The sequence below is a fragment of the Saccharomycodes ludwigii genome, chromosome VI (genome assembly GCF_020623625.1).
Source record: "Saccharomycodes ludwigii strain NBRC 1722 chromosome VI, whole genome shotgun sequence".
Taxonomy (NCBI): Eukaryota; Fungi; Ascomycota; class Saccharomycetes; order Saccharomycodales; family Saccharomycodaceae; genus Saccharomycodes; species Saccharomycodes ludwigii.
Window position 1 is genome coordinate 701,462 of NC_060205.1, and position 14,404 is coordinate 715,865.

A 14,404-nucleotide genomic window follows, 5' to 3' on the forward strand; every position below is an offset into this window, starting at 1 on the left:
TCTTTTCTTTTCTTTTCTTTTGTTTATCTCAATGGCACAATTTGCTGAGGCAATAATTCTTGTCTACAAAGGGGACACCCGTTACTATTACCCGAATTGTTAGCATCCGTAGTTGCATTTTTTGCTTCCCTGCACCAGTCCATTATGCAATTCCAACAGAAAAGATGCCCACATTTCCCACAGCTTGGGTTTTTCATATAACTTAGGCACAAAACACAGGTTCTTGAGGAATCAGGTTGAATGTAAGGCAATTGCAAAGGGTCCTCCAAATCAATATTTATCTTGGATTCCAACGGTATTCTGGTTAGAATTTTTTTTTTTGCGTTTTTTCCTTCCCCCCTTTCAGTATTTTCTGATATCTCCTTTTTATTTTTGCCACTGCTAATAGCAGAAATGGTGTTTTTCGTGAAAACAAACACACCTTTGTATAACAATTTTAATATAATAACACCACCGACTATTTTATAGGGTAAATTAATCATTTTCCTGAATTGCAAATTATTTTCCTCATTAGCAGAATCATCGTCATGTAAGAAAAAATATCTCATTTGGAAAATCCTTCTGATAAATTCATAATACTTTGAATTCAAGTAAAATAAGGCCAAATGTAAGTCACTTAATGTCTCCAACCACAAAGAAAAATCCAATTTGTTGGTAGTTTGACTAGTGAACTTATTCAACGATTTAATTTTCGAAAGTAAAAACTTTATGCCACCAATGTGGCACATGATAAAGAAAAATCTTTTTAAAAAAAGTTTATTCCTACGTTTAAAAGAGGTGGAAAGTGTGTCATTTATTATGATATCTGCATATTCTTCTCCAGGAGTTCTTTTATTTAATAATGTAGTTGATCCAAAATAGATAGATTTGTTTAAAAATTTCCAAAAATTTAAGTTGGTTTTCACATATGTTTGTCCAAATAACAATTGTATTAAATTTTGTAAATGTTCAAACAATTTATCTTGGATTTCAATATCTTTATCATTACTTTGAATTATTGAAGGTACATCTGCATAGGGTAAGTTCCATTGCAATTGATGGGATGGTGAGGGATTTGTTTTACTAATTTTTGATGGAAATATAGGTTTTTTATCTGACATATATTTTTTTTTGTTTAAATTGTATGTTTAATCTTATTAATGAAATATGTTGCCCTATTGGTATTTCTTTGGATAGTTATTGATAATAACAAAGCTTGATGCAAATTTACTTTTTCCTTTTTAGCCAGTTTACTTTAATTAATTTGACAGCCGAATCATTTGAATGGGTTATAGATGGACATTTTACTTAAAGACCGAAAAATGGAAATAAAGGTAAAATGGGCTGATTGTCCGAGTTTACCATTTTACATTTTGGATGTTTTTTTTTTTTATTATTTTTTTTTGCAAGTGTGCAACGATTTAAACCTCTGAAAGGAAATGAGATAATAATTACTCCTTTTTTTGTTTGTTTGTTTGTTTGTTTGTTTAATGGAATTGTTTCTCCTTTTTTTTTTTTTTTTTTTTTGTTAAAAAGGAAAGGAAAATAATAATAAAAAAAAAAAATGGTCTAGAATCGCGTGATATAACGGATTATTTTATTTTATTTTATTTTATTTTATTTTATTTTATTTTCTCTTGTCTTTTTTTTTTCTTTCATTCCTTTTGCAAAAACCGTTAGATGTAATTTTAAAATCTATCGTTTTAAGTTGATACTTTTTAAATCTTTAAAGCTTTTAAACAATTTAACAACTTTACTTTAACACAACAACAAACTCAACTTTACTAATATTATCTATTTATTGTATTATAAGAACAAGAAATAAAATAATAATAATAATAATAATAATAATAATAAGATACTGTTTTTTTGGTAATTATCCAGGTGAAATATAATAAATAATGGCAAGTACACAGATGAAATGCAATAATAATGACAATGACCTGGTAGAGTTAAATGCCTTTTGCAATAGACTCAATAATAACTTGAAAATAGAAAATGCAAATTCAACCAGAGACTATGAAGAGGCTATTGCTGAATCTTGGGAAATATTTTCGAAATTAAACAGTATTACTGATGGTGCTACTATTTCCACTGCCCTAAAAAATACTGAATATATTGAAAAAATGATTAATGAGATCGAAATCGTTTGGGTTAGAAGTTTCAAAGATCATAATGTATCTAGACAATACCTATTAAACTCTATTTGGGGTCACAATAATAGAGATCTTGCTAGGCATTTTGAATTGATTTTTAAATTAAATGTTAATTTTATATCTAATAACATGAACTCCAACAAAATACTTCATATTTTAAATATAGCTATTGAAGCATTAGACACTAACCCCAATAGTACTGAATTTTTACCCGTTGAACTACACACTCTTTTGAAAAAAAATGGTTCAAACTTGGTTTGTTTAGAGTTTATTACCTTGTTGTTAAAAAACGATAAAATTTTAAAAAAATTGAAATTTCAAGACGTTGAATTTTTGGTTCCTATTCTGGCTAAAAACTTTGTTGATTTATCAAATATCAGCATCACCACATCAAGCTCCACTCTATACTTTCAGGAAATTTACAAAAACAAAGGTAATGCATTTATTATTATGATTTTCAGTGAATTGAAGCGTTTAGATGAACATCGACTTGAACTCAAGTTTATTGACTACATTAATTCTTTAATAGTTGAAGTAGAAGAACAGATAGATAATGGCGGTAAGTCGTTTGACATCATATTAACCTGTTTAATTGATTTATATCCTATTATGACACGTATTTGTTCTTCTATTTTTTTATCCTCGAATTTCCAAAAAATATTGATCGCTTCTGCCACAAATACTGCTAATAACAACAATATAAAAAATATTTTCAAATTGCTAAGTGTCGCATGCATTGACGAGTCTGTGCGTGTTTTCATTGCGGAAAATTATTTGGATGTTTTAATTAAATGTTTACAAATCGCTAATTTAAAATTGTTCTGTGCCGCAGTTTTGGTCAAAATATGGAATTTTACAAAATTGGTTAACGAACACAACGTTAACTTAACAGATTTAACCCAAATATTCATTGAGGAAATATTATCTTATGATATGGACCATCAGGACGTCGTAATTGTTGGTACCACGTCATTTTATCCTGAATTAAAAAAAACGGAATCTGTAATTAACCAAAAAGTAACTGCGGAAAAACAGGAACTATCATTAGCCATAGAAAGTTTGAGTTATCTAAGTTTAAAAAAACAAGTTGGTCACATTATCAGACAAAACGGTGATTTATGTTTAAAATTTTTTGATATTTTTAGAAATGATGATTATAGCTCTGAAACTTATGGTCTTTTGTCAATAATTTGCAATTCAATTGAACCACCCACTGATAATGAAAAGGAGCATAAGGATTTGGGAAATTTGGTAGGTACTCTTGCCGCCAAGGGAGAAGAAAGTTCTATGGACACTGAAGAGACTAACGAAAACATTCACGATTTTGTGGAAGATTATATTTTAGATTTAGGCGTTATCAACTACATCATTGCACATTTTTCCAAATTTTCTTTAGGAAGTAAGGAACTGATTGGTAAATTATTCTATTATGTTTGTAAACATGATCGCGAATTCATTTCTGACTTGGATAAAACGGGTGACATTTTGATTTCCATTATCAGAGAAAAAATAGCAGTAGCTGGGTCTTCCTCTTTACGTTCTGTCATTGCTAATGATCCACCCTCACTCAGAGCATTGAGATTAATTTTGATGTTTAACGATCCAGCTAAGGTATTTTATAATCATGAAAAGGATATTCTAGAAGCCACAGTGCTTTTTATGGAAAGTCTACCGTCTCCGGATAGTGACAATGATCAAGGGATTAAGACTTATGAAAACTTGATAGCATTGAGCAATTTGGCATCTACTTCAAATAAAAAGTTGGTTAAAATTATTACATCCAATGGTAACACTACCAAGTATTGGGATAAGATTGAAAACCTCTTAATTGACTCAAATCATATGATTCAGAGATCTGCATTAGAGTTGGTAGTTAATATAATGGCTACAGATATAGAGAGTACGGCCAAATTTTTCAATTACGATAATCCCAAAAGTTTGAAAAATTATAAATTATTGGTTGATTTTTTCCAGCTAAAAGATGTTAAATCTCAAGAGGCTGTTGCTTCCATTTTTTGCAATGTGGCACATATTCCATTCATATCTTCTTATTTCATTCACGATAAGAAATTAATCAGTAATTTATTGTGTATACTTAAGGAACAAAGAAAGGATGAAGAATTAGTGTACAGAGTATTATTTTTAATTAAAACATTGTTAGAGGAGCATTTAGTGAGTGATAATGAGGAAACATTTGTTGGTATTACTGATAATTTACAAAATAAATTAGCTTTTAAAAAGCTAGTTGAAAGTTATAAAAAAAAAAGCAATAGTAGTAATGGTGATGCTATTGTACAAGAATGTAATGATATATTAAAATATATATAATGAACAGAAATATATTTAAATTTTGATGATTATGAAATAGAAAAAGAAAAAGAGAAAAAAAAAGATATAGTAAATTAATGATTATGAATTTATATGAATTACACTGTCTATTTGTACCTTATTTCCTTTATGTTTCAATGGTTGCTAACTTTCTTCTTGTTAAACAGCTATATTACAATTTGTTAAATAAGGCTTAATGTTTTAAACGGCACAGTTGAAGCTCAAATCCGATCGGATTTCGGAGTGTTGTGTACATATAGCTTTTTTTTTTTTTTTTTATTTTTTTTTTTTTTTTTTTTTTTTTTTTTTTTTTCCTTTTTTTTTTCCTTTTTTTTTTTTTTCTTTTTTATAAAAGTATAATATACATTTGTTTCATAAATACTATTACGTGTATATGAAAAAGTCATAAAATAAAAACCATACAAACTAGAAGGGGAAAAAAAAAAAAAAAAATACAATATGAGTAATATCACTCAAGCTTCAATCCTTAATTCTCAAGATAATGATGTGAATGAGGAACATAATATAGAAGATCAAAATTCTAATTTATCTTATGAGAGCTCATTAATACCAGTGAAATCAAATAAAAAAAATGATGATACTGATAACAGCAGCACTCATTTTATCGAAACTAATGATGCTTCTCAAGGAAAATATATCGAAAATGTTACCAATGATTCCACTCAACAAAACAATGATAATGCAGTGTTATTGAAATACAAGGAGGCGTGTTCAGTAGGGGACCTAAAAACAGTTCAAGAATTGATTGAATCAGGAATAATTGAAATCAATCATGACTACGATAATATTGATGGTATATCTGGTTTACATTTAGCTAGTGTAAACAATAGATTATCAGTCGTAAAATATTTGGTAACTAAAAAAGCAGATGTTAATTATAAGTGTTTGAATACACTATCTACTCCTTTACATTGGGCTGCGAGGTACGGTTATGTTTATATTGTGGATTACTTATTAAAAGTTGGAGGTGCCGACTATACTCTTGTTGACAGCCAAGGTTTCAATCTATTACATTTATCTGTACATTCTTCTAATATTATGTTAGTTTACTATGTTTTGTTCTTTTTAGTGGATCCAGAATATAACCACAACCATGATCTGGGTAAGTTGGACATTAATGCTGTTGATAATAATGGAAGAACAGCTTTGTTATGGGCAGCATACCAAGGAGATAGACTAAGTGTGGATGCTTTATTGAAATTCAATGCTAGTACTCAAATCGTAGATGATCAAGGCTTTTCACCATTACATTGGGCAACAGCCAAAGGACAGATAAAGATTATTAATATATTGATCGAATATGGATCAGACGTGGCTTTGCAAACTAATGAAGGAAAAAATATTATGATCATAGCAGAAGAGATGAATACAACGATACAGTTACAACAAGCTCTTTATGAGTCTGGCTTTGATGGAAATTGTTTGCCCCTAAAAAAGTATTTTTCTAAACCAAAGGGTGCTAAAATGGTTGTATTTATAACACCTACAATATTGGTGGGATGCGTATTCAAAGCTTTTAGTATGATGAACTTTTTTTTAAGTTTATGTGTATTTGTTATTCCTTTATTATTAATAACCATGAAGCTTTTAAAAAGCTATGTGCTTCCATCCTTTTACTTGAAGAAGACATTTCGTAAAAAGAAAAATAGTGACCAAATTATAGGCTATTATTCTTTCCAATCAATGGTTTTAAAAACACCATTTATGCTAGGTGTTGCCGGTGCGATTATTTTTTGGATATTATACTGCCATTTATTTAAAATCATTCCATATTTAAATAAAAAGGAAGGATTATTGTCACATTTTTTAACTAGCTTTCAATTTCTACTGTTTACTATTACCAGTACTGTCTTATTAGTCAAATTGGTCTATTCTGATCCCGGTATTATTCCATATGATGAAGTTAATCATGAACAATCTAGACAAGCCATTGCAGAATTGATGAAATGTGGGAAATACGATTCGAAAAATTTTTCATTGGAAACATGTATTAGAAAGCCATTAAGGTGCAAATATTCTAGCTTCCATAAAAAGTTAATTGCCAGATTTGATCATTATTGTCCATGGGTATATAATGATCTTGGATTGTTCAACCATAAATTGTTTATATTTTTCGTTATCAGTGCATTACTTACAGGATTAAGCTTTTATCGTGTTTGTATGATATATTTTGATAACTTACCGGATGTTGAAGAGGAACTTTGCAGAAAACACAGAATAATTTTATTAGGAGACGATGATGAATTCTGTAATGGGTTTATACATGATAAATTTACGTTTAATATATTGGTATGGATTTTATTAAATTGTATATGGGTTTCGATTTTGTTGTTTACTCAATTTATGGAACAGCTGAAAGGTACGACCACTTATGAATTTATTGAATTGAAAAGAGAAATGAAGAGACAAGAAGATAATGCAACAAATAGCTATGTGAACGTGTTTTTTGAAACTGCACCAGAGGAATTATTTAAGCCTAGCGGGAATGGGGAGGATGAAGAAGATGACACAGGGTTGTTGCCAGATATTGAGCAAAACGGAACGAGTACCAATGTCCTTACCACAACCATGAATGCTAGTACAAGGAAATTATGTTTTGGACCATGTCTAGCATTAATTGGATTAGATCAGTGTATTGCGTTATTAAAAAGAAGAAGAAGTCATCTCTTATTGCCTACTAACTATGGATGGAAAACAAATTTGAAAGATTTTTGGTTGACTACTAATTTATCTGCACCAATTTTCCAAAGAATCTTTAGTTTGCATAGTTCTCCGCCACAAATGGCTTTATTGAATGGACAAATTGTTGATTATTTTGAGTTATATGAACTACCGAGACATTTAGATGAATATGAAGTGTGATGTTATATGCGAGATTGTATTTATTGTGTTTATACGATAGCTAATGACAGTAATTAAATACTAATGATATATGTATAGTCCAATATTATCATTTAAAATATAACTTTTTTTGTTTTTTTGTGACGTTTTTTTTTTTTTTTTTTTTTTCTTTTTTTTGGCGTTTTTTTTTTTTTTTTTTTTGTCGTTATGCTATAATTGACGTGTTAATTTACCATAATAGGAAACAATAAAATTATTTTTCTTTCTTTCTTTTTTTTTTTCTTTCTTTCTTTCTTTCTTTTTTATTATTATTATATTATTATTAGTATATAAGATAAAAACATCCTCTTGCACACAAAAACCACAAACTTTATCCAAAAAGGGCATTTTCTAGTTTCAACTTTGTAGACTAAACAGGCAACTACAATGGGTATTCAAGGATTATTACCACAATTGAAAGATATTCAACAACCAACCACATTGGAAAGATATAGAGGATCTACGTTGGCGATTGATGGGTATGCATGGTTGCATAGAGCAGCACATGGTTGCTGTTTGGAGCTAACATTGGAACAACCAACCAATAACTATTTACGGTTTTTAATCAAGAGATTAACAATGTTAAAATATCAATATAATATTAAGCCGTACTTGGTATTTGACGGTGCATCGTTAATAACTAAACAAAAAACAAACTTGAAAAGACAGGAAAGCAGGGAGAAAAACAAAAGCTTAGCATTGAAGTTTCATAGAGAGGGAAACTCAAAGTGTGCCTTTGAATATTTTGCCAAGAGTGTTGCTATAACGCCTGAAATGATGAAATGTTGGATAGATTATTGTAAAAATAACGATGTGTCGTACATTGTAGCTCCATATGAGGCAGATCCACAGCTAGTGTATTTAGAAAAGATGGGATTGGTCGATGGAATTATTAGTGAGGATTCAGATTTGTTGGTTTTCGGGTGCAATAGGTTAATCACTAAATTAAACGATAGAGGTGAATGCATTGAGATTTCAAAAGATGATTTTAAACGCTTGCCTATGAAATTTCCACTTTACGATTTGAATCAAGACGAATTACAAAATTTGGTAGTTTTATCTGGGTGTGATTATACCAGTGGTGTCAATGGAATCGGAATAGTCAAGGCGATGAAATTAGTCAGAAAGTACAGAAAATTGGATAAAATAATATTATTGTTACAAAGGGATGACAAATTGAGGAATGGTGCTGAATATTTAAAAGAATGTGAGTATGCCAAGACATGTTTCAAATACCAGCGTTGTTTCTCCCCAATTACCAATAAGTTAGTTACATTAAATGACATTGAGGATGAAGATGTATTGAAAAATGTTAAAGATGAAAAAATTTTCCAATATATTGGATTAGCAATATCCAAAAAAACTGGTTTACGTGAAAATTTAATAAAAGACGACGAAATAGATCATGATCTACATAAGTTAATTGCAATAGGAAATAGATATCCAAATGATCATACTAAATGTTTAGTAAATAGAGAAATCATATTAGCAGCTGGTATGCCAACAACATACAACGATAATAGCATCACTACATCTATCAACGATAAGCCTAGATGTTTGAAAAGATCTTTAACAATAGATTCATTTTTCATTCAGAAAAAGAAAAGGGAGACAGATGTGTCAATGGATACTTTTAATGGTACCAATATTGCTAAGAAAAAAAGTGAAAACGAATCTGAAGGTATTGATTCAGTAATAGAAAAAAAAGTTAGAAAAAGGAAATTATGCGGTGGAATTAGTCTTGATACTGCGAATGGAGGTAATGTTGGTAGCAAATTTTTCACGAAAAGTTTTGCTACAGTTAGTAGTATAAATACTTTATCGGTATGTAATAGTACTAATTCCAATTCTACTGTTGGTAAACAAGAGTATCTTTCAAATGGAATAGAGATAACTACTGAAAAGAGGCCATTGAAGGAAATTGAATCATCTGATGAATATAATGATGTAAATAGTGATACAGGAGCCAATGAGATTATGAAAGACGATTTGTTACAAACAAAAATTAAGAAAAATAAAGAAGATGAAATAAAACTGGATGAAAACGTTATGGATGGAATTATTGAAACTAATAACAATAGTGAGAAACAGATTAAGAAGACACCTATTTTGTTGTCTAAATATGCGTATTCTATCAAAGATAAGGATAAGGAAGTAATAAAAATACCATTAAGAGAGAAAGATGCTAATAGTAACATTAGTATAATTAAATCACATCTGAGACCTAGCATTAGAAGTAAAAGTAGTAGTATAAGTACAGTTGAAAGTAGTAGTGGTAGTGATGATAGTGGTATCAAAAGAAGAAGAACACCTTCTCTGACATTAAGTAGATTTATTTATAAGGAATAAACAAGCTCTAAGTTATGAAGATTATGATAATATAAATTTTTTTTTTACTGTGTTGTGGGTGTGGGTGTGGGTGTGGGTGTGGGTGTGGGTGTAGAAAGAGAAAGACAAAGAGAAAGAGAGAAAAAAAAAAAGAAATGTTAATTAATTATTATATATAAAAAGTACAAGATATAAATAAATAATTAATTTAGATCGTATTTTAGATATTTTATCGGTCAATGTGGAAATATGGGAAATACCGAGGAGAAGGCGCGGAGGGATGGTGGAAAAGAAAGGACAACGAGGATTGAAATAGTGCGGAAAACCGAAATTGAAACCGAAATTGAAACCGAAAAGGGAAAGATTGTATTTGTAATTGTAATTGGGCCCCCTCTCTTTCCAAATTCCCTTTCATTCCCCTCTCCTTTCTTTAATTCCCCCCTCTTTTCTTGCATTGCCCCCTCCACTTTTTTTTTTTTTATTTTTTTATTTTTATTTCTCTTTCCCGCTGTGGTCAATTCTAAGTTTTTTTTTTTTTTTTTTTTATTTCTTTTTTTTTTTTGTAAAGTTTCCTTTTCTACAATGTTCAAAATTGCCATGAAATACTTGCTAATTCCAAATTATTTATCAAATAACTTTAAACTGCCAACCCTTTTTTATATTTCCTAACTAACATACAAAAAAATATCAAAAACAACAACAACAACAACAACAACAACTTTAATAAAGTTATGAATGGTAACAGTAGTTATTTTTCAGATGCTGATACTTTCTTAAGTTCACTACAAGAAAGTATAAACAACAATGATAATAGTACCAAAGCTCTTAAAAACAAGAACAACAGTAAGCTAAATACTAACCCCAATAATGGTGACAGTATAACTTATAATCCAGACACTATAACTAACAACAATAATAATATTCCATACCCTATTAATAAAACCACAAGATTTGACACTTATACAGATATTGATCAAGTATATAACAACAACAACAACAACAACAACAACAATAATGAATATATGAAACCACAAACTGATTTTTACAGTGATAACAATAACGCTAATAATATGGATTATGATTATGACGATGATAATTTATCCAATGAAAGTGGCGGATACAACAGTCGTAGCAATACCATATCTTTTCAATTTAATCATAACATGAATAGCTTAAATCAAACACTACAACCCATTTCTGATACTAGTATCACAATGCCAATTATCGATAATGGGAATACTGGTAATGTCACTGTTCCAAATGCAGGTGATTTTTTTGCGCTTAATAATCAGGCTAACGGAAACGGCAACAATAATACTAATATTATTTCTAATATGTCTAGTGAAATGCATAGCAGTGCTAGTAGCAGCAGCAGCGGTGGCAATAATCATATCAATTCTGTTCCTATTACAACTTTGACTCAAAAAGATAAAGAATTTATTACGCGTACTTTATCAAATAATGTAATGAGTAACTCCACTGTGAAAAACAACAAAAACAACAATTACAACAGCAACGTTGGTGTTTCGAATTCATTGAAAAAAAACCTATCTAGTGACAACACTCCAACGAATGTGGATTTAAATTCTCAGTTTCATCTAACTCCTGAAATGATGGATGAAATATTATTGACTGGCGATAATCCTACAGCCACTAAGATTCCTGGTGCCAATATTACTAAAAGCAAATCTAGAAAGAATATCAAGGGTAACAACAACAAAATTGTAGCTGGTCTAAAAACTGTGAGCAACAGCAGGAGCAATAGCATTAATAAAATAAACAACAAAAGAAGCAAGTCATTACAGAAATATTCGAATAGTGCTGTTAGTGCTTTGAATAGCAACAGCGATGAAGATTTCGACGATTTAGATGAAGATTTGGACGAAGATTTAGATGAGATGGACGAATTAGATTTGCAAGACAACAAATTTAACAGTGGTACTACGACACTAAATAGGTCCGCCGCTTCGTTAGTATCGCCCATTAACTCCAAGAAAAATGCCAATATTTCTTACGCAACTGAAATGGACAAATACAACTCTGCAGACAGCTCAGGAAACAATACAACTGGTGCTCATATTGGTGCTGACGGTTCTATTCGTACAGGGAGAAGGAGGAAAAAGGAAAGGGTGAGTCACAATATAATTGAGAAAAAATATAGAAATAATATTAATGAAAAGATTTTAAAATTTAGAGAAATTGTACCGACTTTGCATATTGCTCAAAAGAGAGAATGTGGTGATACGATAGAGGAAAGTGATTATATTAGTTTAGAGGGCCTAGAACCAGCCAGAAAGATGAATAAAGCATCTATACTATCCAAAACCATTGAATATATTCATCATTTGGAAAACAAATCGGCCCTCTTAACCAGCGAAAACAACCAATTGAAGAAAATGATTTATGGTGGATCCCCTGGAAACGCTATTAATCCAAATACTGCCAATAATAATATGAGTTTGCAAAAACAACAGTTACGATTGTTAAGAAACAATAATAGTAATATTAACACAAGGGCTAATAATAACATGTATATACCTGACAATAATACATTAAATACAAACGACAACAATAATACCAATTCTTTTCAAACTGCAAGCAATATAATAAATAATATTCCAATTAATAGTAGTGTTAATAGTATAACCAGTGGTGGTGTTGGCGGCGAGGGGGGCAGCAACATTACGTTTAATAACACACATAGCACTCGTTCAGTTGATTACACTGGGGGAGACCTTAAAACTATTTCAAACAACAATAACCAATTTGATGGACCAGGGATGAATAATAGTAAAAGCGCTAACATAAAGAATACTGGTTCTTCTGGACTATCATCTGCTTCTTCTTCTATGAATAGTTCACCCAATCCAGCATTTCACTCGCCTGTAACTGGGAGATATGCAAATGCATACCCAGAACAATCACCACAGGCACAAACCGGAAACAACGTCAATACTAACAGCACTAATAATAATAATAATAATAATAATAGTACGCTAGGGAGTAAAATTTTAATGGGTGGAATGGCTATTGCTATGGGTACTAATATTTTTGGTGAGAATGGAGATTTCAATAATACAAAGAGTTTATTTGCGTTTCCTATGGTTCAGTATTCTTCAATTGATGGATTTGCCATCAATAGTGGTGATATATCAATTGCGTGTTCCTTGTTATCTTTTTTCAGAATTGCTTTGTTTGTATACCTTATTTGCAAATTTATTGAACCTCTTGTGTTACGTGCTTTTGTTCCACAAACTTTGGGAGATATTACAGATAAAGCCAATAGTAATTTTATTGTGGGGAATAACAGTTCATTAATATCCTATGAAGATTTCATATCTTTCCAGCATCCATTGAGATCATTACTGAGATTATGGTTCAACAACCAATTCAAATATACCATGAATTCAATTGAATATCTAGAAGCCAACATCGCTAGACTATTTTTATACAGAATGTCTAATATACCCATTCTAAGTACGAATTTCTGTATTGATAGTAGGTGGGACTTATTAGTTAAGTATGTTAGAGAAAGTAAGGTGTCTATTCCAGAATCTTTACAAAATGATTGGTGTAGGATTAAAAATATTTTGGCCATACCCAGGAATTACTCGATTTATTCAACATTTTTATATTCTAAATTGGAAACTAGAGATCATACATCGTTACTATCTTTGGACGAGTTTATCGCTATAGTTAGTGATCATTGTTTTAAAATTAGGGTGTATGCTGTAACATGTAGACATTTGTCGCAATTATTGGCGTTATCCAAGAAAGCTACAGGCATCATACGCAAAAATAATAAAACAAATGAGGATGAATGTGCCAACCCGGTTGTTAAATATACTGATGAGACTGTATCATGTTTATTATTGCCATCAGGTAAGAATATTTATGAATTGCTAAGTCATTTGAAACTAATTGAGCAACAACAAATTAAAGATAGTGAAAATAAACTTGACACGAACAGTGTATTAGTTTTATATTCTAGTATTATACAATTGGATCATAATTTACAGAAAAACAAGCAAAGGAACCTATATTTTTTGGAAAAATTGGTTAATATAACAACGCAGAGTGATTTCCACATTGACCCTATTGGTGCAGCTGCGATTTTCAAAGCATTATACTATAAATTTGATGAAAGTATTACTGAACAAAAAATAATATTTATTACTGAGTATGAAAAAAATATATGGTTGGAATTAACACAGATTTTAAGGGTCTGGTTAAATACCGACATTTCATGCGTCTTTTTAAATTGTAGGGAGGCTATTATTGAATATTTAGTCAATTTAACTTTTCGGTTGGGAAAAGGTGATGACAAAAGTTTTATTAGTATAGTTCATCAAGAGGTGATGGGAAATGATGATTTCATTACAAATGAGAATGATAGTGATACTGAAGATAGAGAAGGTACAATTATAAACAACAGAAAAGATGATGTAGCGAATAATGAAACAATCAGTGTATTTTCTAAGGATGATAAAAATTCGATGGAAAGGGTAAGAATCGAAGGAGACAGTAAGTAATATTAGTAAACCGATATGTATTGGCAAGTTGTTATAATAGTAACAGTGGGTTGTAGTAAAAGCAATTGAAAAGAAACGAAGAATATTTTGAACCGAGTATATTTTTTTTTTATTTTTTTTTTCTTTTTCTTGTCTTTAAGTTTGAACTCGTCATCGGCAAAGCGTCGGATTTTTAGTTTT

The 14,404-nt window shown here is 30.3% G+C and overlaps 5 protein-coding genes across 5 annotated transcripts; 4 read left to right on the forward strand and 1 right to left on the reverse strand.

Annotated features, from left to right (window-relative positions):
• Positions 1-23: 23 nt before the first annotated feature.
• Positions 24-1,100, reverse strand: PEX10 (ubiquitin-protein ligase peroxin 10; the record flags this gene model as incomplete). The annotated part of the gene is made up of 1 exon (XM_046079586.1): positions 24-1,100. The coding sequence occupies one exon, from the start codon at positions 1,098-1,100 to the stop codon at positions 24-26; it is 1,077 nt and encodes a 358-aa protein (XP_045933206.1).
• Positions 1,101-1,880: 780 nt separating this feature from the next.
• On the forward strand, positions 1,881-4,463 carry SHE4 (She4p; the record flags this gene model as incomplete). Its single annotated transcript, XM_046079587.1, has 1 exon — positions 1,881-4,463. The coding sequence occupies one exon, from the start codon at positions 1,881-1,883 to the stop codon at positions 4,461-4,463; it is 2,583 nt and encodes an 860-aa protein (XP_045933207.1).
• Positions 4,464-4,922: 459 nt separating this feature from the next.
• Positions 4,923-7,346, forward strand: AKR1 (palmitoyltransferase AKR1; the record flags this gene model as incomplete). The annotated part of the gene is made up of 1 exon (XM_046079588.1): positions 4,923-7,346. The coding sequence occupies one exon, from the start codon at positions 4,923-4,925 to the stop codon at positions 7,344-7,346; it is 2,424 nt and encodes an 807-aa protein (XP_045933208.1).
• Positions 7,347-7,751: 405 nt separating this feature from the next.
• Positions 7,752-9,713, forward strand: DIN7 (exodeoxyribonuclease DIN7; the record flags this gene model as incomplete). Its single annotated transcript, XM_046079589.1, has 1 exon — positions 7,752-9,713. The coding sequence occupies one exon, from the start codon at positions 7,752-7,754 to the stop codon at positions 9,711-9,713; it is 1,962 nt and encodes a 653-aa protein (XP_045933209.1).
• A 710-nt stretch (positions 9,714-10,423) lies between these two features.
• HMS1 (Hms1p) lies at positions 10,424-14,224 on the forward strand (the record flags this gene model as incomplete). The annotated part of the gene is made up of 1 exon (XM_046079590.1): positions 10,424-14,224. The coding sequence occupies one exon, from the start codon at positions 10,424-10,426 to the stop codon at positions 14,222-14,224; it is 3,801 nt and encodes a 1,266-aa protein (XP_045933210.1).
• Between the last annotated feature and the right edge of the window lie 180 nt (positions 14,225-14,404).